Source organism: Ambystoma mexicanum, chromosome 2q (assembly GCF_040938575.1).
Source record: "Ambystoma mexicanum isolate Mex_15411 chromosome 2q, UKY_AmexF1_1, whole genome shotgun sequence".
NCBI lineage: Eukaryota > Metazoa > Chordata > Amphibia > Caudata > Ambystomatidae > Ambystoma > Ambystoma mexicanum.
Window position 1 is genome coordinate 1,178,290,848 of NC_090924.1, and position 25,275 is coordinate 1,178,316,122.

The 25,275-nt window shown below is 48.3% G+C and overlaps 1 protein-coding gene across 2 annotated transcripts in view; it reads left to right on the top strand.

The window, feature by feature from the left end:
• SLC39A12 (solute carrier family 39 member 12) overlaps positions 1-25,275 on the top strand; it is a 787,521-nt gene that overhangs the window by 574,360 nt on the left and 187,886 nt on the right. For both annotated transcript variants that reach the window (XM_069648578.1, XM_069648576.1), the window contains exon 9: positions 22,281-22,388. In XM_069648578.1, the coding sequence (XP_069504679.1) occupies positions 22,281-22,388 (108 nt within the window). The remainder of the gene's footprint in view (positions 1-22,280; positions 22,389-25,275) is intronic.

The window sequence follows — 25,275 nt, forward strand, 5'->3', positions numbered from 1 at the left end:
GAGCAGGCCTCACTGGAGCGGAGGGAGAGATAAGCATCACATATGAGGAATGGAAAGCACTGATAAGAGACATGTTTCTCCCAACTGATGATATGCCACCCTGATAATGTATGAGAAATATATATGTTTAATATATCAGAAGAGGGCATAGGACAGAAAACCTTTACATGTTACTACCCCTACGTTGCAAGAGGTTGATCTAGACCCACTCCCCCACACGCAAAGGAAAAACTGAAGGCATAACTGGAGGAACGAAGACAGTTAATGTTTGTTGTTGTTTAATTGTTGACAGTTTAAAAGAAAAAGAAGGCAATGATATTACAATGCTAATGCTATGAATCTGTTTGATTTGTATATTTGACAAATTCCAATAAAAACATGAAAAAAATAAAAATAAAAAACTCTGTTCAACTAACCTCCTATCCCTACTGCCTCACCTCTTGCATATTATGTCTTTTCTGTCCTGTAACCATCGCCTAGATGCCTGTGTCATCTGTGTATTCCCCATTCAATCTAACCAACTCTTGTATGTAGTCCAAGTTAAGTAGCATACTTTTGATGAAGTGAGACTAGGGAGGTTTGGATTCTAGGTTATCACTATGGCTCTTCCTTTCACGACATTTCAGGGCCATAATCTATGGATATATGTTGTACAGTTTTAGGACATTATAATACATGCCTCATTAAATATAGTACGCTCTTAAATGTAATGTGAGTTAAGTAGAATACAATTGCTGAAGTGAGGCCAGGGAGGCTTGACGTCTAGGTCATCATTATGGCTCTTTCTTTCATGGCATTTCAGGGCTGTGATCTATGGGTATCTGTTATGCATTTTAAGGACATTATAGTGGTGGGTAAGCAAAATGTAGTTAAGGTTACGAGAATAAATTGGCGCCTTTACCTTTTAATCTTGTCCATGGAAGTTCAAAAGGATTGACAAGTATTTTATCTGTCTGCACCCGAAATCTCAGGCAGGATATGGTATAGTTTCATGAACGTTTTCAAGGCGAAAAAATAATGTTGACAAAAAAGTGTTACTTTTATTGAGTTTTCCATAGACTATTAAAATGTATCAAAATTGCCCACATCTATTTTCGAGATGTTTATTATACTACTAACCTTTATCCTTAAACCTCACAAAATAGGGTTCAGCCACACTCGAGATATTCAATATATCTTCAGATGCACAGTAGGTTCAGAGTCACGAATGTGCTTTTTTTTGTGGATGAAGCATGTCCACACATTAACCATCACTAACAAAACCCCACGCAGAACAAACTTCCCATCCACCATAAACTATGCAGAAAGGACATGTGTAGAGTGAATATATGGTCAAACACTCCACAAACACTGATATATGCACTTTTCTAGAAAAAAAACTATCACACGTGTTGTGGAGGAATACAAGGCATCCACAAATTCATCCAGTGTAGGCCTGGAGCCAACAAATGGTTCCAAATTGTCCACGTCTATTTTCAAGATTTTCAAGATTTTCGGTATACTACTAGCCCTTACTTGAAACCTTGGCATTCAGTAATGTTTTTTTTGGGAAAATTGAATCAGCCAAAATTGGTTTATTTGATATTTTTTCAGATGCACTCTATGTTCAGAGTCACCAGTACACGTTCTAATGCACAATATGCATGGAAAAAAACAAAAACTTTGCAGAAAAAACATGTGCAGAATGAACATATGGACAAACACTCTACAAACATTCAATTTATTTACTTTTCAAGAAAAAACAATTCATTGAGATATTCATAACTGCACAAGAAGGTCCAATGTCACCATCACAAGTGTTTTGGAGAAATACAAAGCAAATCCAAAGTAGGTCGGGAGCCATCAATACACACACTTTACAATTGGGAAAAAGTGATTAACCAATAAATATATCCACTTGAAGACCAACATCCCAACTATGGGCCTGACAGTTGAAGTATGCCCACACAAACAGACCAAAAAGAACCAGTAAATACACTCTTTATAACTATGATATACTTTGAAATACCACAAGCAAAAATACAGAGTAAGGACAACCAAGGTACAAATAAACAGCTAAGAATGAACGTTTGGACCCACACTGTGTGCAGAATAGCAGGCAGCACATCAACCCTAGACAAGAATTTCAAAAACATGGACCCACCATACACAGACATGCCATTCAGTATGAACAGAGAAAAACAAACATTTTAACAAAGAGATAATCAGTGAAAAAACAAGTTTTTTAAAAAGAGTTTTGATTACTAACCAGAAAAGGATAGAGGCTATAAATGTCGGGAAGAACAACATTAAAGTACAAGAACTCTCTCCATTCAGGGATGGACGTGTTACACCATTCACATCTATGCTGTATTGTTCCCCCACGAAGCCAAACCGGATTAGATTCACTCAAAGTATGTTTCACCACTTCCTGTGCAGATGGTTTCCCTTTTGGGAAGAGACTGTCACTGCGAGAACCTCTTTCCACTGACTGAAAGTCATTGCCTTTTTTGTTTAGGGGTGTAGCATCCAAGTAAAAGAAGTGAGGACATAGAGTAGCTAAGTATGTGGAGACATGAGTTTATAGTTAGCCAGGATTGAACAAACACTATCCCCTAGAGTTACAATTTGCATAGTAGTGCTTGTGTGTCACACACTTGTAGCAATCCTGGGTTCTGGACTGCGAGGAAGACTTTGTCCTCATCAGCTTAACCCCAAGGACAGCTTGGCTGCTTTGAAAGGCAGTTCAGAGATTTGTCATCATAAAGGGATGCGCGAATATGCTGATCGGGAGGTACCCAAAGGGGTATCCAATGCTAGAGAGCCCTCTTGTGTATCTTAGCCATGCAGGAGATTGAGCATGATCTCAAGCTGTGTAGTCGTTTGGAGGCCCTTTAGCATTTAATGAGTACAATTACTTATTATGTATTCATGCATTGAACACAATTCAACAAGTATGTATAGATTTTCCATTTACTGTGAACGTCTGGGCTTCGAGCTAGGTTAATCAGTTGTTTTGGAAAACCTGGGTACACCATAGCTAACATAGATTTTGGGCTGCAATCCAATGGTCTGGGAAATGTTCCAATAGTTCTTTTTGTTTTGTTAAATAGTACCCAATGTTCTGATAAACAATAACTAATTCCTGAAAAACTACAATGGACTACAAGGCTTCCAGGCTGGTTCAGATGTAAGGGAGATTGTTGACTGATGGCTTGGAGATTTTAAAAAGCTTCAGGCTTTTAGGGATAAAAAAGCTCCAGGTTGCTGGTAAACAACTGTGCTATGGCTATAAAAGCCAAGTTTCTAGGAGGGACCAGGCAATGCTGTTCGAGAAGCCTAGAGGAATACTGTCTGACCGGATAGCAGAGATGGAGGACCAGAAGCAGGGTGTAAATGCTCCCTCCGTTATGCGCTATGGAGAGAGGAGGGGGATCACTCCCCTTTTCTGCCTGGATTTTGGAGCAATTGACTTTTTGGGCTCCCGAGACTCAGAAATAATTTCTTTTTAGAAGAACTACTATCTTTGATCGAGCTGCACAGGGAAGTAATCCTATCGATGGTTATCAACCCACCACCCATTGAACAATTTTAATCAGATTTGGCTTACATATATCACTTAACCAAATCAATTTCTGAAATGATATCCCAAAGTGTAATGCATGGAACGCTCAAAACAATAAATACATGTATCCTCTTATCTGAAACCATTGCAATTGCCTGCTGGATTAGATAACAATTTGGGAATGTATTTATTATATGATTTGCTCTTTTCAAGGATACAACAAACCATATATCATGGGTTTGCTCTTCTAACCTGTATTTCCTTTTTCCTATTGTCAGTTCACTAAACAAGTACCCAGCTACATGTCAACCCTATGCCGAGATGTGGTCCCAGGAATTTTAAACATCGCCATAAATACATTTTCCTGCCAACATGAATTAATCTAATTTAGATCTGATCATGTGATGGTTGAACTCAGCTCAACTAAAACTCTGGTCTGTGGCACCGGATTCTGGGATACTAGTCCCTAAGAAAATTATACAACATGGCCATCATTTAATGCAAAGAGCCCAGTTTTTTTGGATTACACTGGTGTACTTTAAAGTTATAAAAAAAAGAAAATAAACCAGGCCCTAGAACATTTAACCAGTTTGCAGGCAGGAACCTGCTGGATGAGTCAATGCCTTATTTTCTAACATAACACACTTTGTTTCATAGCTTCTTTGAACAATATGCATAATTTCTGCTTTCAGTTCCTTTATTTTCATGACACTTTAGAATTATATAACATTTTGTTTAATCTACTTCCAACTGTGATTTGTTTAACTGTTTTCTAAAAATACATGATTTTTTGTCCATTTGTTCAATGTGTTTTAATTGTTTATTTTGTAGCCATTTGTATATATATTGATGTATTCTCAAATATAGTGAATTGTGTATGCAAGCCATTGTTTTGTGACTGAATACCTTCCAGCTGTCTAGAATAGTGATTTCAATTTTAATTTCTTTTTTTATTGCATTTTCCTTTTTTCATGGAAATATCAATTTATTGCAGTTTTCTGTATAAGCAGTACAGTCGTTTTTCAGTTAACATTTTTTATTAATTTGGCAGTTTATTTCCTTGTACCATCTATTTTCTTTTATTTTGTGACCTAGTCCCATGCTGCTTGAACAAAAAATATAATTCCAAAGATTGGTACTGGCAAGAAAAGTGTAAAAGAAAGGGATGGAAAAGCATTCATATTTTTGAGAGAGCAGCATTTCTGCATCGGAGTGTCGATATTACTTTTGAGAGTGCAGCTTTTCTGTAAGGGGTGGGCATTATAACTTTTCACAGAGTGGCTTTTCTCGAAAGGAGAGCCATTCCCGCTGCTGTTCTGTGAGGGAGCACAAGAGCACATTGTTCAACAGAGAGAGGCTTTACTGTTAATCTCAAAATGATTAACAATTCTTACGGGATTTCCTTTTCTGTGAGAGAGAGCTTTACAAAATCCACATTTGTTGAAGAGCTGGTCTGACAGAATCATGAGCTGTTGGTAAACAGAAGGGCATTAACCGGTTGCAGAAGACAGCACGTGTGCCTAAGCAAGTTGCTAAAGGTATGTCAGATGAACTAAACGCTTAACATGCTCTTGTGAACATGTGTTTAGAAGGCTCTTTCACTGTTGGCGTAGTAGGTGTCAAGAGCATTTCTGCAACAATTGGGTCATCTGTAAATGAGAGGCCTATACGTAATAGTGCTGTAAGACAAATAACAACCAAAGAAGCGGTTCCCATTACTGATAAATTGCAAACTAAACATGTAGCAATGTCTGAAACCACAGAAGAGAGGGAGAGAGGATCAGAATCTGATCAATCCTCAAATGAACAACTTTTTTTCTGAAAGAGGAACAGCAGGTGATCATAGTATCAGTCGTGAGGGATTGGACATGGATATAAACCCTGCACATGCTAATCCCATGGAATGTGCAGCATAAACTGAAACCCAAGTTGAAAATAGGCAGCAGAGTGATAACGTAAGACAATATTTCAATATTTTGAATCTCTGAGACCTGGAAAGGAAATCACCAGTTGACTGACAAAAACCACAGAACAAATGCATAGTTATTGTCATACCTCCAGACTCGTGCCCGCATTTGTACTGCTAAAATGGGTCACATGATGTATCACACGCCCAGAGGCATTATGATGTCATTAGAAGGTTTACATAAAGTAAATATCACTAAGCTCGGTCCCATGATGACCAGGCGCCATAAGGCAGGTCCTACAACAAACTTGATCACCATCTTGGAAATCCAAAACCTGTTGTATGCAAACTCAAGTATATCGATTAAACCTACTTATAAAGTCTCATTGTAACAGTGCTTAAAAAAGTCAAGTACTAATATATGAAAACTCCTAGTGAAATGGCTCAGTACAGCAAATTAAAATATCCCTATCCTCTCTAAAATAAATAATCAGATTAATGGGGAAATCTTCTCATTATCTCATTTATCACAATGTCATTTAAAATATTATATAAAGAAGATCCTCATTTTTTTCATGTGACATCTCGTAAGCATTCAATTTCAAGATAAATAGGTGAATTTACAGACACAACATTGTTATTTCATATATGGTTAATCAATAAATAAACATATCACCTTTCCCAATTCAACAATCATGCCTTTAACATTGTTATTTTAATGAATACTACACATGCCAATCGTGTCACTTGATACATGAAAAATTAACAATACACAGTAGATCAGTCTAAATAGATGTTCACAATACAACATGTTCAACAACTGGATTACTCAGATTTGCCAACACATTAAAAAACTCAAACAGCATTGGCACATTCCCTCATAACATTTCCATACTTGTTTTCATTTGACAGTAAGGTTTCAATTCCTCAATTAAACATATTCTGTTCACAGTACAATATATTCAAAAGCCAAATTCCTCAGTTTACAAATGCATCAAAGAATTTAAACCTACATAATGCACTCACTCATAAGGTTACCATGCTTGTTTTCAGGTGACAGAAGAATATAAGTGCTTTAATTCTAAATCACTAGAATGTATTTGAATTACAGACCACAAGCAAGATCCCATTCTGTGTTCATTCCACGAAGTACCAATGCATCTAGAGGTTCTATCCAACAAATCTCTTTCTGTAAAAGTATTGTATTTAAATCTCCCCCACTCCTTGAAGTTAAAGCCTGTTCCAATATTATAAACTGCATTTGAGCCACAGAATGTGGGGCTTGTGTGAAATGCTTTTCAATTGTGGACCTCTCCGATCTAGTCATCACATTTAATTTGTGTTCCATCCAATGTGTTTTAGCCTTTCTGGTGTTCATACAGACATAAATAATTCCACAAGGACACCTTATGCTGTAGACAACGTTGGGAGAATCACATGTTGTAGAATGTCTCAATGGAATCTGGTTTCCACTATATGGATGGTTAACAAAATTCCCTTTAATGACATAATGATAGTGTTGGCGTGTTTGCATGGGTGTGTGCCATTATATGTGATGTTTTGATGTTTTTTGGGGCAGAAATGTGCCCTGATTAAACAGTCCTTTAAATATGTACTTTTACGATATGCAAAGACTGGAGGCTCATGAAAAAACTTAGCAAGAAATTGATCTAGCTGTGACATGTTCCAATTGCGTTTCAAAAATTTTGCAATCTTTAGACTATGTTGTGAGTAGGTTGTCACATAAACTAAATTAGACAAAGATTATTTATGTGTCGATTTTAAAGCTACCTCATATGTAACCACTGTGGCTTTGTCAGCACATGTCCTCACTAATTCTTGAGAATATCCCCCTTCAAGAATGTGTCCTGTAATTCATCATACTTTTCCTTGTATTCTTTATCTTCTGAAAAAATGCTCTTATATCGCAGAAACTGACTGAATCGTATGCTTTCAATCGTTCTCCTTGGATGAAAGTTCGATGCAAATATAATACTATTTTTGTCAGTTGGTTTATAATAAACCGTAGTATGTAATACCACATTTTGTTATACATCTCCACATCTAGACTATTTTGGTTGTGCTGAATTTAGTCATGAATGTAATCCTTGGTGCGAAGTTATTCATGTAAGAAGTTAATCAATTGTTCAAGTGTACCATTCCATATCACAAATACATAATTTATGTATCTGTAGAAACATTTTAAGGTGTCAAGCCCATCTCTTACAATTCAAAACATGTTTCTCTTCTAGGTACGCCATGTAAGTATTTGCGTAACTTCGCGCCTTAACTGCCCCGATGGATGTTCCCGAAATTTGAATAAAAAAAATCTATCTTCAAATCTTAAAAAAGTTTTTGCTTGTAGAATTTTAAATACACTCAGTACACAAATTCTATCTGCAATCCATCGATTATTAAACAAAAATAACCATTCAATGGCATCCGAGCCAGCTTGATGTTTGTATCTAAGCTGGAAACATCTATTGCAAACAGGATGTCGTGATTTTCATCAAGGAAGCCGCTTGATATTTAAAAAAAAAATAAGTAGTATCCTTGATGCATGCTTTTGAAGACTGTATGAAGGATTGAACCACTTTATCTACATATTGTTCAAGAGGCTCCAGTAAACTATTACTGGTTGCAATAATTGCATTTCAAGGTGGATTCTGGAGATTTTTACAGACTTTCGATATTGCATACATCACTGGCATTGTTGGAAGAAGTTTTGTTAAAAATGCCTTTTTGTGGGTTGAAACATAACCATTAACCTCAGCATCATTGAGGAGTGTCTTTATTTAAGATCATACTTGTTCTGTGGGATCAACTTAGATTTCCATGTAAGTGTCTTCATCAGCTAGCTGTGTTTCTATCTCTTGATGATATTTATCTTTGTCCATTATTACCAAGGCTACTCCTTCATTGTCTGGTTTCAGAATAATCCCATAGTCATGATAATTACTTTTAGGCCTCATTTCCAAATAGTCATATTCTTCTGGGGATTCTGAATGTTCAATGGTTTCCAAAAATAGTTTACGTTTCATTTTCTGGGTAAAGCAGAAAAAGTCAATTTTTTCTTTCAACAAAGTACTACTGTATTGTGGTTCATGTTTTATGTTCAAATGCAGACAAATGCTATTTAGAGATGTTAATCACTTACAGTGTAATTCATAGAAATTCGCACAAAAGTGGCGCACGCGGCTGGTGCACAGCGTGCCCGTGTGAATGTCTGCGCCAGCCACGTGCGCTAAAATCGATTTCCACGCACAGCGTATTCATGGATTTTCGCATCCAAAACCAGCCGTGGCGCAGCGTGGCGCAGTGACCCTGCAGCAGCGCCAGTTACGCCCCCAAGAACGCCCTCGCGCAAGGAAAAGCCTTCAAAATCCCCAAATAATCGCAAAGGGCTGCGCTAACCCTGGACCAGTTCACAGGGCTGGCAAACAGCAAATGCCAAGCGGGGAACGTGTATTTCAGTGGTTCGCGGGAAGTTCCACACGCGATTGTCCTGTGTACGTGTGCATCAGGGGTGCGTGGGAAGTAAAAAACGCAAAAGCAGCAGGGTATGTGTATTTCAGGGGTGCACAGGAAGTATCACACGCAAAAGCAGCAGGGTACGTGTATCTCAGGGGTGCGCGGGAAGTATCACACGCGATTCCATCAGGGTACGTGTATTCCAGGGGTGCGCGGGAAGTATCACACGCAAAAACAGCAGGGTACGTGTATTTCAGGGGTGCGCAGGAAGTATCACACGCAAAAGCAGCAGGGTACATGTGTTTCAGGGGTGCGCGGGAAGTATCACACGCAAAAGCAGCAGGCTATGTGTATCTCAGGGGTGCGCGGGAAGTATCACACGCAAAAACAGCAGGGTACGTGTATTTCAGGGGTGCGCGGGAAGTATCACACGCAAAAGCAGCAGGGTACGTGTATCTCAGGGGTGGGCGGGAAGTATCACACGCGATTCCATCAGGGTACGTGTATTACAGGGATGCGCGGGGAGCAACACACGTTAATTACACGTGTGGGTCCTCCCAGGTGTTCCCTCTACACCCTCCACGGCCCACACCACAGGGGCCTACCCTGCACATGTCCTGCAGGCACCCCATCCACCATGGCCATGCCCCCCAGCCAACCCACATGTCACCTTGCACTACTGCCCACCAACGCATGTCCCCCTGTACCCCCAGCCACCAGGGGCAGCCTCCACCAGGCCCCCACCCATGTCTCCCATCACCCCCACACCCAAGCAGTGCAGGGGCAGCCTCCACCAGGCCCCCACTCATGTATCCCTGCACCCCCACCCCCACCCCCCAGGGGCAGCCTCCACCAGGCCCCCAACCATGTCTACCACCACCCCCATCCCCCAGCAGTGCAGGGGCAGCCTCCACCAGGCCCCCTCTCATGTCTCCCACCACCCCCACCCCCCAGCAGTGCAGGGGCAGCCTCCACCAGGCCCCCACTCATGTCTCCCTGCACCCTCACCCCCCAGCCACCAGGGGCAGCCTCCACCAGGCCCCCACCCATGTCTACCACCACCCCCACCCCCCAGCCACAAGGGGCAGCCTCCATGAGGCCCCCACCCATGTCTACCACCACCCCCACCCCCCAGCAGTGCAGGGGCAGCCTCCACCAGGCCCCCACTCATGTCTCCCACCACCCCCACCCCCAGCAGTGCAGGGGCAGCCTCCACCAGGCCCCCACTCATGTCTTCCTGCACCCCCACCCCCCAGCCACCAGGGGCAGCCTGCACCAGGCCCCCACCCATGTCTACCACCACCCCCACCCCCCAGCAGTGCAGGGGCAGCCTCCAACAGGACCCACTCATGTCTCCCTGCACCCCACCCCCCAGCCACCAGGGGCAGCCTCCACCAGGCCCCCACTCATGTCCCCTATCACCCCCACCCCGCACCCACCAGGGGCAGCCTCCACCAGGCCCCCACTCATGTCCCCTATCACCCCCACCCCCCAGCAGTGCAGGGGCAGCCTCCACCAGGCCCCCACTCAAGTCTCCCACCACCCCCAACCCCCAGCTACCAGGGGCAGCCTCCACCAGGCCCCCACCCATGTCTACCACCACCCCACCCCCCAGCAGTGCAGGGGCAGCCTCCACCAGGCCCCCACTCATGTCTCCCAACACCCCACCCCCCAGCAGTGCAGGGGCAGCCTCCACCAGGCCCCCACTCATGTCTCCCTGCACCTCCACCCCCCAGCCACCAGGGGCAGCCTCCACCAGGCCCCCACCCATGTCTACCACCACCCCACCCCCCAGCAGTGCAGGGGCAGCCTCCACCAGGCCCCCACTCATGTCTCCCTGCACCCCCACTCCCCAGCCACCAGGGGCAGCCTCCACCAGGCCCCACCCATGTCTACCACCACCCCCACCCCCCAGCAGTGCAGGGGCTGCCTATACCAGGCCCCCACTCATGTCCCCTAACACCCCCACCCCCCAGCCACCAGTGGCAGCCTCCACCAGGCCCCCACTCATGTTCCCTATCACCCCCACCCCCCAGCCACCAGGGGCAGCCTCCACCAGGCCCCCACTCATGTCTCCCTGCACCCCCACTCATGTCTCCCTGCACCCCCACCCATGTCTACCACCACCCCCACCCCCCGGCAGTTCAGGGGCAGCCTCCACCAGGCCCCCACTCATGTCTCCCTGCACCCCCAGCCACCAGGGGCAGCCTCCACCAGGCCCCCACCCATGTCTACCACCACCCCCACCCCCCAGCAGTGCAGGGGCAACCTCCACCAGGCCCCCACTCATGTCTCCCTGCACCCCCACCCCCCAGCCACCAGGGGCAGCCTCCACCAGGCCCCCACCCATGTCTACCACCACCCCCAGCAGTGCAGGGGCAGCCTCCACCAGGCCCCCACTCATGTCCCCTATCACCCCCACCACCCAGCCACCAGGCACAGTCTCCACCAGGCCCCCACTCATGTCCCCTATCACCCCCACCCCCCAGCCACCAGGGGCAGCCTCCACCAGGCCCCCACTCATGTCTCCCACCACCCCCACCCCCCAGCAGTGCAGGGGCAGCCTCCACCAGGCCCCCACTCATGTCTCCCTGCACCCCCACCCCCCAGCAGTGCAGGGGCAGCCTCCACCAGGCCCCCACTCATGTCTCCCTGCACCCCCACCCCCCAGCCACCAGGGGCAGCCTCCACCAGGCCCCCACCCATGTCTCCCTGCACCCCCACCCCCCAGCCACCAGGGGCAGCCTCCACCAGGCCCCCACCCATGTCTCCCACCACCCCCACCTCCCAGCAGTTCAGGGGCAGCCTCCACCAGGCCCCCACTCATGTCTCCCTGCACCCCACCCCCCAGCCACCAGGGGCAGCCTCCACCAGGCCCCCACCCATGTCTCCCTGCACCCCCACCCCCCAGCCACCAGGGGCAGCCTCCACCAGGCCCCCACCCATGTCTACCACCACCCCCACCCCCCAGCAGTGCAGGGGCAGCCTCCACCAGGCCCCCACTCATGTCTCCCTGCACCCCCACCCCCCAGCCACCAGGGGCAGCCTCCACCAGGCCCCCACCCATGTCTACCACCACCCCCCAGCAGTGCAGGGGCAGCCTCCACCAGGCCCCCACTCATGTCCCCTATCACCCCCACCCCCCAGCCACCAGGGGCAGCCTCCACCAGGCCCCCACTCATGTCCCCTATCACCCCCACCCCCCAGCCACCAGGGGCAGCCTCCACCAGGCCCCCACTCATGTCTCCCTGCACCCCCAACCCCCAGCAGTGCAGGGGCAGCCTCCACGCCCCCACTCATGTCTCCCTGCACCCCCAGCCACCAGGGGCAGCCTCCACCAGGCCCCCACCCATGTCTACCACCACCCCCACCCCCCCAGCAGTGCAGGGGCAACCTCCACCAGGCCCCCACTCATGTCTCCCTGCACCCCCACCCCCCAGCAGTGCAAGGGCAGCCTCCACCAGGCCCCCACTCATGTCTCCCTGCACCCCCACCCCCCAGCCACCAGGGGCAGCCTCCACCAGGCCCCCACCCATGTCTCCCTGCACCCCCACCCCCCAGCCACCAGGGGCAGCCTCCACCAGGCCCCCACCCATGTCTCCCACCACCCCCACCTCCCAGCAGTTCAGGGGCAGCCTCCACCAGGCCCCCACTCATGTCTCCCTGCACCCCACCCCCCAGCCACCAGGGGCAGCCTCCACCAGGCCCCCACCCATGTCTCCCTGCACCCCCACCCCCCAGCCACCAGGGGCAGCCTCCACCAGGCCCCCACCCATGTCTACCACCACCCCCACCCCCCAGCAGTGCAGGGGCAGCCTCCACCAGGCCCCCACTCATGTCTCCCTGCACCCCCACCCCCCAGCCACCAGGGGCAGCCTTCACCAGGCCCCCACTCATGTCCCCTATCACCCCCACCCCCCAGCCACCAGGGGCAGCCTCCACCAGGCCCCCACTCATGTCTCCCTGCACCCCCAACCCCCAGCAGTGCAGGGGCAGCCTCCACCAGGCCCCCACTCATGTCTCCCTGCACCCCCACCCATGTCTACCACCACCCCCACCCCCCAGCAGTGCAGGGGCAGCCTCCACCAGGCCCCCACTCATGTCTCCCTGCACCCCCAGCCACCAGGGGCAGCCTCCACCAGGCCCCCACCCATGTCTACCACCACCCCCACCCCCCCAGCAGTGCAGGGGCAACCTCCACCAGGCCCCCACTCATGTCTCCCTGCACCCCCAGCCACCAGGGGCAGCCTCCACCAGGCCCCCACTCATGTCCCCTCTCACCCCCACCACCCAGCCACCAGGCGCAGCCTCCACCAGGCCCCCACTCATGTCCCCTATCACCCCCACCCCCCAGCCACCAGGGGCAGCCTCCACCAGGCCCCCACTCATGTCTCCCACCACCCCCACCCCTCAGCAGTGCAGGGGCAGCCTCCACCAGGCCCCCACTCATGTCTCCCTGCACCCCCACCCCCCAGCAGTGCAGGGGCAGCCTCCACCAGGCCCCCACTCATGTCTCCCAGCACCCCCAGCCACCAGGGGCAGCCTCCACCAGGCCCCCACCCATGTCTCCCTACACCCCCACCCCCCAGCCACCAGGGGCAGCCTCCACCAGGCCCCCACCCATGTCGACCACCACCCCCACCCCCCAGCAGTGCAAGGGCAGCCTCCACCAGGCCCCCACTCATGTCTCCCTGCACCCCACCCCCCAGCCACCAGGGGCAGCCTCCACCAGGCCCCCACCCATGTCTACCACCACCCCCAGCAGTGCAGGGGCAGCCTCCACCAGGCCCCCACTCATGTCCCCTATCACCCCCACCCCCCAGCCACCAGGGGCAGCCTCCACCAGGCCCCCACTCATGGCCCCTATCACCCCCACCCCCCAGCCACCAGGGGCAGCCTCCACCAGCCCCCCACTCATGTCTCCCACCACCCCCACCCCCCAGCAGTGCAGGGGCAGCCTCCAACAGGCCCCCACTCATGCCTCCCTGCACCTCCACCCCCCAGCCACCAGGGGCAGCCTCCACCAGGCCCCCACCCATGTCTACCACCACCCTCACCCCCCAGCAGTGCAGGGGCAGCCTCCACCAGGCCCCCACTCATGTCTCCCTGCACCCCCACCCCCCAGCCACCAGGGGCAGCCTCCACCAGGCCCCCACCCATGTCTACCACCACCCCCAGCAGTGCAGGGGCAGCCTCCACCAGGCCCCCACTCATGTCCCCTATCACCCCCAGCCACCAGGGGCAGCCTCCACCAGGCCCCCACTCATGTCCCCTATCACCCCCACCCCCCAGCCACCAGGGGCAGCCTCCACCAGGCCCCCACTCATGTTTCCCGCCACCCCCACCCCCCAGCAGTGCAGGGGCAGCCTCCACCAGGCCCCCACTCATGTCTCCCTGCACCCCCACCCCCCCAGCCACCAGGAGTAGCCTCCACCAGGTCCCCACTCATGTCCCCCTGCACCCCCACCCCCCAGCCACCAGGGGCACCCTCCACCAGGCCCCCACTCATGTCACCCATCACCCCCACCCCCCAGCAATGCAGGGGCAGCCTCCACCAGGCTCCCACACATGTCCCCCTGCACCCCCACCCCCCAGCCACCAGGGGCAGCCTCCACCAGGCCCCCACTCATGTCTCCCATCACCCCCACCCCCCAGCAGTGCAGGGGCAGCCTCCACCAGGCCCCCACTCATGTCTCCCTGCACCCCCAGCCACCAGGGGCAGCCTCCACCAGGCCCCCACCCATGTCTACCACCACCCCCACCCCCCAGCAGTGCAGTGGCAGCCTCCACCAGGCCCCCACTCATGTCCCCTATTACCCCCACCCCCCAGCCACCAGGTGCAGCCTCCACCAGTCCCCCACTCATGTCCCCTATCACCCCCAACCCCCACCCTCCAGGGGCAGCCTCCACCAGGCCCCCAACCATGTCTACCACCACCCCCACCCCCCAGCAGTGCAGGGGTAGCCTCCACCAGGCCCCCACTCAAGTCTCCCTGCACCCCCACCCCCCAGCCACCAGGAGCCCCTGCACTCCTGGGGGGTGGGGGTGGTGGGAGACATGAGTGGGGGCTGGGTGGTGGCTGCCCCTGCACTTCTGGGGGGTGGGGGTGATAGGGGACATGAGTGGGGGCCTGGTGGAGGCTGCCCGTGGTGGGTGGGGGGTGGGGGTGATGGGAGACATGGGTGTGGCCCTGGTGGAGGCTTCCCCTGGTGGGTGGGGGGCGGAGTGCAGGGGGACATGTGTGGGAGCCAGGTGGAGGCTGCCCCTGCACTGCTGGGGAGTGGGGGTGATGGGAGACATGAATGGGGGCCTGGTGGAGGCTGCCCCTGGTGGCTGGGGGGTGGGGGTGGTGGTAGACATGGGTGGGGGCCTGGTGGAGGCTGCCCCTGGTGGCTGGGGGGCGGGGGTGGTGGTAGACATGAGTGGGGGCCTGGTGGAGGCTGCTCCTGGTGACTGGGGGGTGGGGGTGATGGTAGACATGGGTGGGGGCCTGGTGGAGGCTGACCCTGCACTGCTGGGGGTGGGGGTGATGGGAGACATGAGTGGGGGCCTGGTGGAGGCTGCCCCTGCACTGCTGGGGGGTTGGGGTGATGGGAGACATGAGTGGGGGCCTGGTGGAGGCTGCCCCTGGTGGCTGGGGGGTGGGGGTGCAGGGGGACATGTGTGGGAGCCTGGTGGAGGCTGCCCCTGCACTGCTGGGGGGCGGGGGTGGTGGTAGACATGGGTGGGAGCCTCGTGGAGGCTGCCCCTGTACTGCTGGGGGGTGGGGGTGATGGGAGACATGAGTGGGGGCCTGGTGAAGGCTGCCCCTGGGGGGTGGGGGTGGTGGTAGACATGGGTGGGGGCCTGGTGGAGGCTGCCCCTGGTGGCTGGGGGTGGGGGTGATGAGAGACATGAGTGGGGGCCTGGTGGATGCTGCCCCTGGTGGCTGGGGGGTGGGGGTGGTGGTAGACATGAGTGGGGGTCTGGTGGAGGCTGCCCCTGGTGGCTGGGGGGTGGGGGTGGTGGTAGACATGGATGGGGGCCTGGTGGAGGCTGCCCCTGCACTGCTGGGGGGTGGGGGTGATGGGAGACATGAGTGGGAGCCTGGTGCAGGCTGCCCCTGCACTGCTGGGTGGTGGGGGTGCAGTGGGACATGGGTGGGAGCCTGGTGGAGGCTGCCCCTGCACTGCTGTGGGGTGGGGGTGATGGGAGACATGAGTGGGGGCCTGGTGGAGGCTGCCTCTGCACTGCTGGGGGTGGGGGTGATGGGAGACATGTGTTGGTGATCAGCAGTGCAAGGTGACATGTGGGTTGGCTGGTGGGCATGGCCATGGTGGATGGGTTGCCTTTGGGACATGAGCAGGGGTGCAGGGTAGTACCCTGTGGTGTGGGCTGCCTGCAGGGGCCGTGGAGGGTGTAGAGGGAACACCTGGGAGGACCCACATGGCCAAATCACGTGTAGCATTCCCCGGCACCACCGAAATACACGTACCCTGCTGAAATCGCTTGTGAATCTTCCTGCGCACCTCGGAATACACGTACCCAGGCCAATCGCATGTGGAACTTCCCGCGCACCCCGAAGTACACCTACCCAGGCCAATCGCGTGTGGAACTTCCCACGCACCCCGTAGTACACGTACCCAGGCTAATCGCGTGTGGAACTTCCCGCGCACCCCGAAGTACACGTACCCAGGCCAATCGCATGTGGAACTTCCCGCGCACCAAGGAACACGCGCACACGCTATTTTTCACACAGCGGGTGTCCGTGTTTGTCGGTGCCCCTTTGCACCTCATTTTTCCTAGAGAGCCACTGTATGGCCCATTCATCATGGCTGTATATGGATGCTTTTTGTTAGCACACATTTTGGCGCACATTTTTTTCAGTCGCAGGGGCGCTACCGCCTGCTTTCTTGTGGCGTACTTGTTTGGCCCTGTGCGCGTCTTTGACCGTGCGCTGGTTTGCCCTATTCAATTCCATGAATACGGGTTGTAGGCGAGCGTGTGGGCGTTCCGCGCACTTGCCTCCTGTACTTCCCCCGTGACGCCCATATTTTCACGTGTTGTTCCCCATTCCGAGTGTTACGCCCCGTGTTACGCCTACTTTTGTGATGTGCGCCGCGCTATGTGCGATTTCGCATTGCCCGTGGCGCACGCTGTTGGATGACCTGTGCGCCGGCGTGCGCGGCGCACATTTCTAGCGCACATCCAATGTTTTTCTCGCGCACAGACTTCCATGAATTGATGTGCGCTGGTTTCCCTGCGATTTTCGCACTTGCACTGCGATTCGCACGTTTTGGCACCTCTGCGCGGGTTTCTTTGATTATTCTGGTTATTCTAGTTATCTTTTAGATGAAAATATTCTTTCCAAATATAGACCATATTTAGTTTATAATCTCAGGTGTCTCATCTTACTTTCTGATTTTGTTAGACTCAATTTCTTATACGTTTTGTATTGATATCTTCCAATACTGTTGTAATTTGTTCTTTTTTAGCATGGATGTTAAAGACGATTTTGTGTTTGATATCTTCTTCAATGGTACTCAAAGATTTCTACAACTCCTCTAAACTGAAGATTATAAAGTCAAGGGAGCCTTTGTTTAAAATATTGTTTAAAATATGCCAGCATAGCTTAATAAATGCGGGAACATCTTTAAATAACGTTGGTTCTATATTTATACGTATCCCTGTGTATGCATTGAGCTTTATAATATCGCGCCAATGTAGGAGCATGGAGCCTCTGATTTCTCTTCAAATTAGCCTCTCTAACTGAGCAACCATGCAAAAAAGGTAGCCGGCGCCCCTCTCTTGAAGCTGCAGACTCTCACAGTGGGTAAAAACCACAGAACAGGTTATCATGCCATGTTCTTCTGAGAGAGGGGTGCCTGCTACCGTTCTTGCCTAAGGGTACGTCTTCTCCTCTTAGGGTGGCCCCTGGTTTTCCCCCTTTTTAAATCTCTAAGGATTCAAGCTTGTAGAGCCAAGCTACTTTGGTTAAAAAATAAATCCAGTTACAGCTACCAACTATACATCTCATTTGTATTATTTTCTCTTAAACAGACTAAAGCCAATAGCTTTCAAACACATATTGAATCTCAGGCTAACTCCCCAATACTGTTCAGTACTCTTAATAAGAGTCTTGCTCCTCCCCTTGTTGATCCTGCAATGTCTTCTAGATTTTCTCAAGAAGATTTTGGTAACTTCGTTCTTGCTAAGTTTGAAAGCATTAGATCTTCATTAAATAATTATGCTTCTTTGGTCTTTTCAGATTCTACTTCTGGTCCTTCTTCTCTGTTGGATCAATCCTCTTTATCTTTCTTGTTCACCAATTTCTGAGGGTGTCACTTTTATGATCTCTCAAGCTCACCCCACTGCTGCTACCCTTTGATCCTCTTCCGGCCTGCTCAGTGAAGTCTATTTTTCCTCTTTTTGCTGTGATCCTAACTATCTTGATTAATCTCTCCTTATTTTCAGGATCTTTCCCTTAGGCTTTTAAAACAGCAACTGTGGTTCCATTGCTTAAAAAGCCCTTTCTTGATCCTTATGATACATCTAATTTTTGGACAATTTACCTTCTTCCTTATCCAGCTAAATGTTTGAAATGATTAGTACACGTCCAACCTTCTTCTTATCTCAATACTCAATCAGTTTTTCGTTCTGGTTTTTCCACCGAAACGGCACTTCTGTCTGTAGCTAACTCTATTCATCATGCCTGTCATCTTAAACTTCTCTCTATTTTGATCTTGCCTGATCTCAGTGCAACATTCAACACTGTCGATCATCGCACCTTACTTGCAATTCTCTCTTCTCTGGGATTTTCTGTTGCTTATCTTCCCTTCTCTCTAATAGTCCCTCTACTGTTCCATAGAAGGGATCTACTTCTTGCACTTTCCTCCTTATTACAGTGTTCCAAAGGGACAGTCTTTGTTCCTGTATTATTTACTCTTTATACTTCTTCTCATTCCTCCTTAATGTCAGATTTTAGCTTTCAGGTCCATCTGATTCTGCTGTCATTCCCCTCTTTTAAAGATACTATTAATTGTAGTCTTTCCTCCTGTCTTTCTGCTATTACTTCTTGGATGTCTTCCAGCTTTCTCTGTCTTAATGCAAAATAAAAAATGTATTTAATTTTTACAGCATCATCAAGGGTTTCCTCCCCTTAAGCTATTTCCTTTCCACTACTCCAGCTTCTTCTTTCTACACAGGCACATAATCTGGGGCGCAAATTGTAAATGTTGTTCATTCTTGTCATTATCATTATTTTTAATATTTAGAAAATGTGTCATGTGCTTACTTTTTCTTCTGCTAAAACTCTTCTTCAATATCTGGCTCTTTCCCATCTCCATTACTGTTGCTCACTTTAAGTAGGTCTTACAATATATGCCTTTCTTCCCTTATGTTCAATTTTACAATCTGCAGTTAGGATTCTTTCCTGTCTACATTTTACTTTTTATGTTTCCACTTATCTTGCTTGTCTCCACTGGTTACCTGTTCATCAGTGTTGTGAATTCCACTTTCATTAGTTTTCAAATATATTCAAGCTCTGGCCATGGCCTTTCTTTGCCCCTTTATTTTCTCTTAGACAGCCTACTCATAATCTTCGTTCTGCTTCAGAGTTTTTTCAGTTTCCTTGTGCTACTTCTCACTTTTTCTCCTTTTAACTCATTGCTCCTAAACTCTGAAATGCTCTACCTATAAATATCTTCTCTTGTCTTTCCCAAAAAAGGCTTAAAAATCATCTTTTACAGAATTCCTTTTCCCTGAATTGTCATTTGAACAACATTTCTGGATTATGCTTGGTTGCCCTGTATACATTGTACTCTACTGCAATTAGTTTTCCCCTGTAAAGCTCTTTGGATAAATGTGCTATTTAAGCTCTGCAAATAAATAAATAAATACTTACATAATGCTCACTGTGGTGGAACAGACAACAACTTATTTGTTTGTGAAACAGAAGATGGATAGGCACCCGTTAGGCATGTTTCGCCTTTCTTAACACCAGGGGAGTTGCTAGGTCTGGAAAAGACCCGGGGCTAAGCTGATGTCGGAACTGTTGGGACTGGGGGCTAGCTAGTCTTTTGGCTGTAGCTCCTGAGATTCTATCCGGGGCTACAACCAAAAGATCAGGGGCTATAGCCCCCTTAGCCCCCCCCTAGCAACGCCCCTGCTTAACACTGACAAGAATAGGAACATGAAAGAATCAGTTCGGGCAACAAAGTGAATTATATTGGATGTAAAATTAAAAGGGGAAAGTATTATTAGATCACCGTCCAAAATAAACTGCTCCCACTTGCACACTTAATTAGCTTCACACACATAATTTGGATGAGCTCAGATGTTAAATAAGAAGAGGTACATGTCAACCACACAGCTTTGCTCAATAGCTGTACGCTTGCAAAATCTGAATGGCAGCATGAAGCAGCCAATGAATGATGTTGCAGGTGTCTTGTGACGTTGGCCATTGTTGCCCTCACAGAATAAGTGTGGAGGTGGAGAGACAAGACCAACTAACTGGCATAATGTATCCATCTGAGAATGCCATTCTTCTCTCTTCACACTCGCATGAGTCCCTTTTCTATACATGTTAGATTCCTTTGTAACAGCAAGGAGTCAAAATCGAAAAATGTGGGGCTGATGGAACTGGAAATTCTGCGCATTATGATGTTGCCCAAATATCCACACGACTGCCATTTGCCCTGTGCATCACCCTTTTCCAGCTGCTTGGCACGCATACATCTACTAGGCAAGCTGAAGAGTGTGCACTGTAAACCATTGCAAAACAGCCATGCCATTATGTTAGTCCTTACATGATAAGATGTAAATGCCAATCTATAATGTTCCTGGAGTAGCTGAAGGGAAATACACAGAAAGGTAACCATTCTAAATCCCATAAATACATGGTTTAAATGCAGACATATACATCTTTGGCCTACAGCACCTTTTACTTTCTATTGATAGAATACCGGAAATGTCTTGAGAACAAACAAAATGTAATGAAAGAGCATATCCATTTCTGATCAGGGTGTCAACGGGATAGTACAGCCATATTTGTAACGGGACATTTGCACCAGCGCAGTGCATTTGTGTGAGTATATTCAGCAGTCTAGAAAATTGCCCAAGTCAAACATGCATTGAGACAATATGCATTTGCAAGAGTAATTGTTGACCTGGCGCAAATGATGTGCAACATTTCCAGTGCAAATCTCCTTTGGCATGGTCTAGGAGATTATGCAAGTGTGCAGTGAGGCACATAGGCGCAGCTGAGCAGTGGTGTTAATACAGCAATATGAGAGGACACTGAACCTTCGTATAAACAATGAAGTATACAAATCCCTACATTCAACACAAAAGCTAAAATATGATATATTTTATTTATATCGCGCTCATACACAAGTGTTTCAAAGCGCGAAAATGATTCTGATATTCCATCCACATTGGTGTTTTAAGAGCTAGAGCCCTCATGATGACACACAGGGGTTCAGGTTCAATTCTAGGGCATGGAAAACTGTTTGATGTAACAATGTCATGCCAGAAATGTTTTGGAAAAGTAAACAGGACAATCATTATTAGTGTTTTTGCCCCCTAGCATCATAGTTAGACAGGTATTAAAATGTCAGGACAAAACCTACCTGGACTTACAAATGAGTTTAGCAATGTTCGAATCCAAATCTTTATTATACGTCAATAAATGCAAGAATATGACTGAATCCCCATGTAATTGGTAAATGAAAAACGTTACTTGGGACCCAGTGGATATTGAAGCTATTGCAGAAGGTGGGGTCTTTCTCCATTTTAATGGGAAAACTCAGCTAGGCGATAGAAGATGTCTGGAAGTATTTAAAGTTGAAGGGACTCAGGATGCAAGCCCCAGATTCTCCACTGACGAAGAACACATGGAATCAGCAGATGAATTGCTATTGAAAGGTACCTTGAGCAGGATCAAGATCTCATTGAAGATATTCAGGATAGAAAATGGAAAGGGCTTTGAAAAGAAGAGGCTGGGTTGGCAGAAGGATTTATGTCTTAGCCAATGGAAGGAGGAGGCACTATAAACAGATGATAGCAAGATCAATGTAGACCTACAAACCAGATAACAGCAACACAACATATGCTTCAGGATATGCTTTACACTCCAGAGCATGTTCAGACTCCAACTACTGACTTCAGGCGCTAACGCTACCCACCAAATGTTGGTGCGTAAAATAAAGCACAGACATCTTTGCCCTTATGCTATTCACATGACCTATGATTAATTTTGCACATTTCTTGTTTGTTGTATGAAAGCAAAATAGCATTTTCAATGAAATATGAGCTACTGGAGCACTTAAAAAATACACTGGTAGTATTCTTAATGATAACAACCTACATTTTGTTTTCCAGGGACTGTCTTTTGTCAATGGCCACCTAGACCATTCACATGACATGGTGCTAGAATCTGAATTAAGCGGTCAAGCTGGGAGGGGAAAATCAACATCGACAATACAACTGGTAAGCTATTTAATCGACTCCTTTCTCAAATCATTTGTCCTGTGTCTATGCTAATTGAGAAGTGGATCTTGGAGGCTTGTGATCTGTGGTTCAGACTCGGAAAGCACATGATATCTTTTGTATTGAAGTGATTCACTCAATATTTAATCGATTGCAAATCTGATGCAAACACCAAAGATCACACAATGTGAGCTTATTGATGGGCAAATCCCTGGCAATGTGGGTAGTCGCAGCGATTAGCAGCACGTCATGCCTAGTTAAGAATAGTAGTTTGCTATCTATTATCCGCGTTAGCATCTGCGTGTTCCATAGAGACACATGGGTGCCCCTTTTTAATACTAATATAAAGTTGCCTAGGATCAATGCTGCCCTCAAAAGGATGCATTTCCCATTCAAATGTGGACCTTCCTGCTGCTCATGACAAACATGTCATTAAAGTACACAAATCAAAGACTAAGCTCCTCCCCAATCCAGCAGATGTTCACAATCAATCTGAGTTTTCTTAAAAGGTGTGCTTCACGGAGCTCTGGGAACTCTTTAGCTACGCCCCTTGCGCTCTACCCCCTTGTGGGCCGCCATGCTCCAAGCCAATTGCAGGTCATGTTAACACCTATTAACAGATGCAGATCCTACTAAATGTGTATGTACTGGACCACTGTGATGAGGTGAAGTCACTGATTTCCTCACTTGTCCTGGGTGACCAGAGGGTCCAACAAAATTCTGGGTGCACTTTCCAACTGCAAACGCACAACGTATTGACTAAGATAGAGCCTTTTTCCCGGTATGTAAGCAGGCTAACTTAATTATTTAATTATGTCCATCCTTCGTACATGCTCCAGAGCTAGAGCAGAAGGTAGAAGAACACTATGGGGCAGGAGTCAGACTAGTAAATTAGATGATGATGAGAACCTTTTTGTAACACTTCCTAAATCTGAGGAGATTGAGTTCCAGTTGAAGTGCGATGTTGCGAAAGTTCCAAAGTCTTTCGTCAATGTTAAAGGAGGACCGTAAGGTTACTATTTTTAGGACCTTCATCTGTGACTCGGATTATAGATTTTGACGGTTTCAGCATCTGCCAATTGGATCGCATCCAGGAGTTCACAGTATGAAAATAGGAGGCAAAGGATGCAGGGAGGGGCATCACTGAGGTAGTAAATGTTATGCATGCAACGTAGAATTTGCGTGTTGTCAGCTTACATGTAAATGTTGAATAAACAGAAAGACATTATGTAATTTGTGGGCAGGGGGCAGTGATTGTAGAGTGGGGGACAGGGCAGAGCACGGGGGACACCACAGGCTGAGGCTAATGTGTTGAAGCCAAGGATTTGCCTCGTAAAATCCGATGGTGGGCAGGGTCAAAAGCAATTGATGTGTCAATCAGCAGCAAATCACAGATATCATCAACATCACCCGCCTGTTTGCTGAGGTCAAGGAGGGAGTAATTTCTTATGTGGAAATTATTAAAGTGCAAATGTGTGATGTGAAAACTAGATAACGGTAGACTTGCTTATAAGATACTCCAGAGCGCACATATAGAGCCATAAACTGATGTAGCACAATGCATAATTGCGTAATCCAATGACCACACCACTTCTCCACACTCTTCATGGGCTACCTTATGCCTCTTGTGCAACACACTAGAAATGTGCACCTGTCCATTTGGATATCTGTATCTATGCCTTTAGCTATTCCTGCTCCAATGTTATCGAATTTGCTAAATAATCATACATCGATCCAAAGGACATTTAATTTCTGAAATTCTAACAAAGGCAAATTGGCAAGATTCTGCCATCATTTCTCAACGTTTAATATGGAAGAAAATAAACCTACCACACAATTACACAATGTTGGAGGTCGTTGTGGGGGAAGGGAGGAAAAAGCAATTGAGGAGTTGTTGCAGTGGGAAGCTGATAGTGAGGAGAAACAATAGAAAGCTGATAATAATGCTGATGCAGGGCAAGATGAGATAAGGAGCAATAGGTTGAACAGTGAGAATGCAGAGGTGGACAGGAAGCAGGAGAGGGAACAAAGAAGGTGAATGGTGAAGCGGGAGGAATATAAGGACAGAGTATTATGCAGCTTGGAGAGGGAATGCATGGCAGGAATAGTACAGCCAATAGCTGTACCATTAGAAGGTGGATAAGGGCAGGAGGCCGGGTAACAGGAGGTAGGGCACACGGATGCAGATGCAAAGGAGGAGGAGGAGAGGATACAGATGTGGGGAGAAGAAGAAGGTGCAGCAGATACGGAGGGTGAGAAAGCTGACCATGCTGGTGCAGGGAGCTCCATTCCTGTGGAGTGTGCTAGGTGGCCAGGTTGTGGGAAACATACAAGGAAATACCCATAAATGCCTTGAATGTGCTCCGTTTGTGTATGACACTAGTGCTCATCCCCAAAGGGAAAGAAACAGATAGAGGTCTATTCAGCAATGCAAGCACATCAAAACATCACCTCTTTCTCATACGCATGTTTTCTGTTTGGTTTGGCTCCCGTTTGTTTCCCACGTTTTATAACATCTGTAAGAACTTTGGAGTGAAGGATGACGGCCTAAAATAAACTGAACTGAGAAAGCCCCTCTGAAGGCATGAGTGATGTGCTATTCACAAAAGTATAATTCCTATTGAATTGCACGTTTTGCTCACTGCCATATTTAAATAGGATGCCCTTGCAAAGTGTAAAATATGTGTGCTCCTGTGGACATGTTGTTCAACAAAGCAACAGAACGTTATCAGCTGTGAGAATTTTGAAGTTCATTTTCAATACAGTGATTGGAAATACTAAAGGGAAGGCCCAAAACTCATGCTATCAACATAAGAACCCAGCCTGTGTGACAAAAGATGAATTCCCACAATTGTGAAGCTTAAAAAGAACTGGATGTGTTAACATT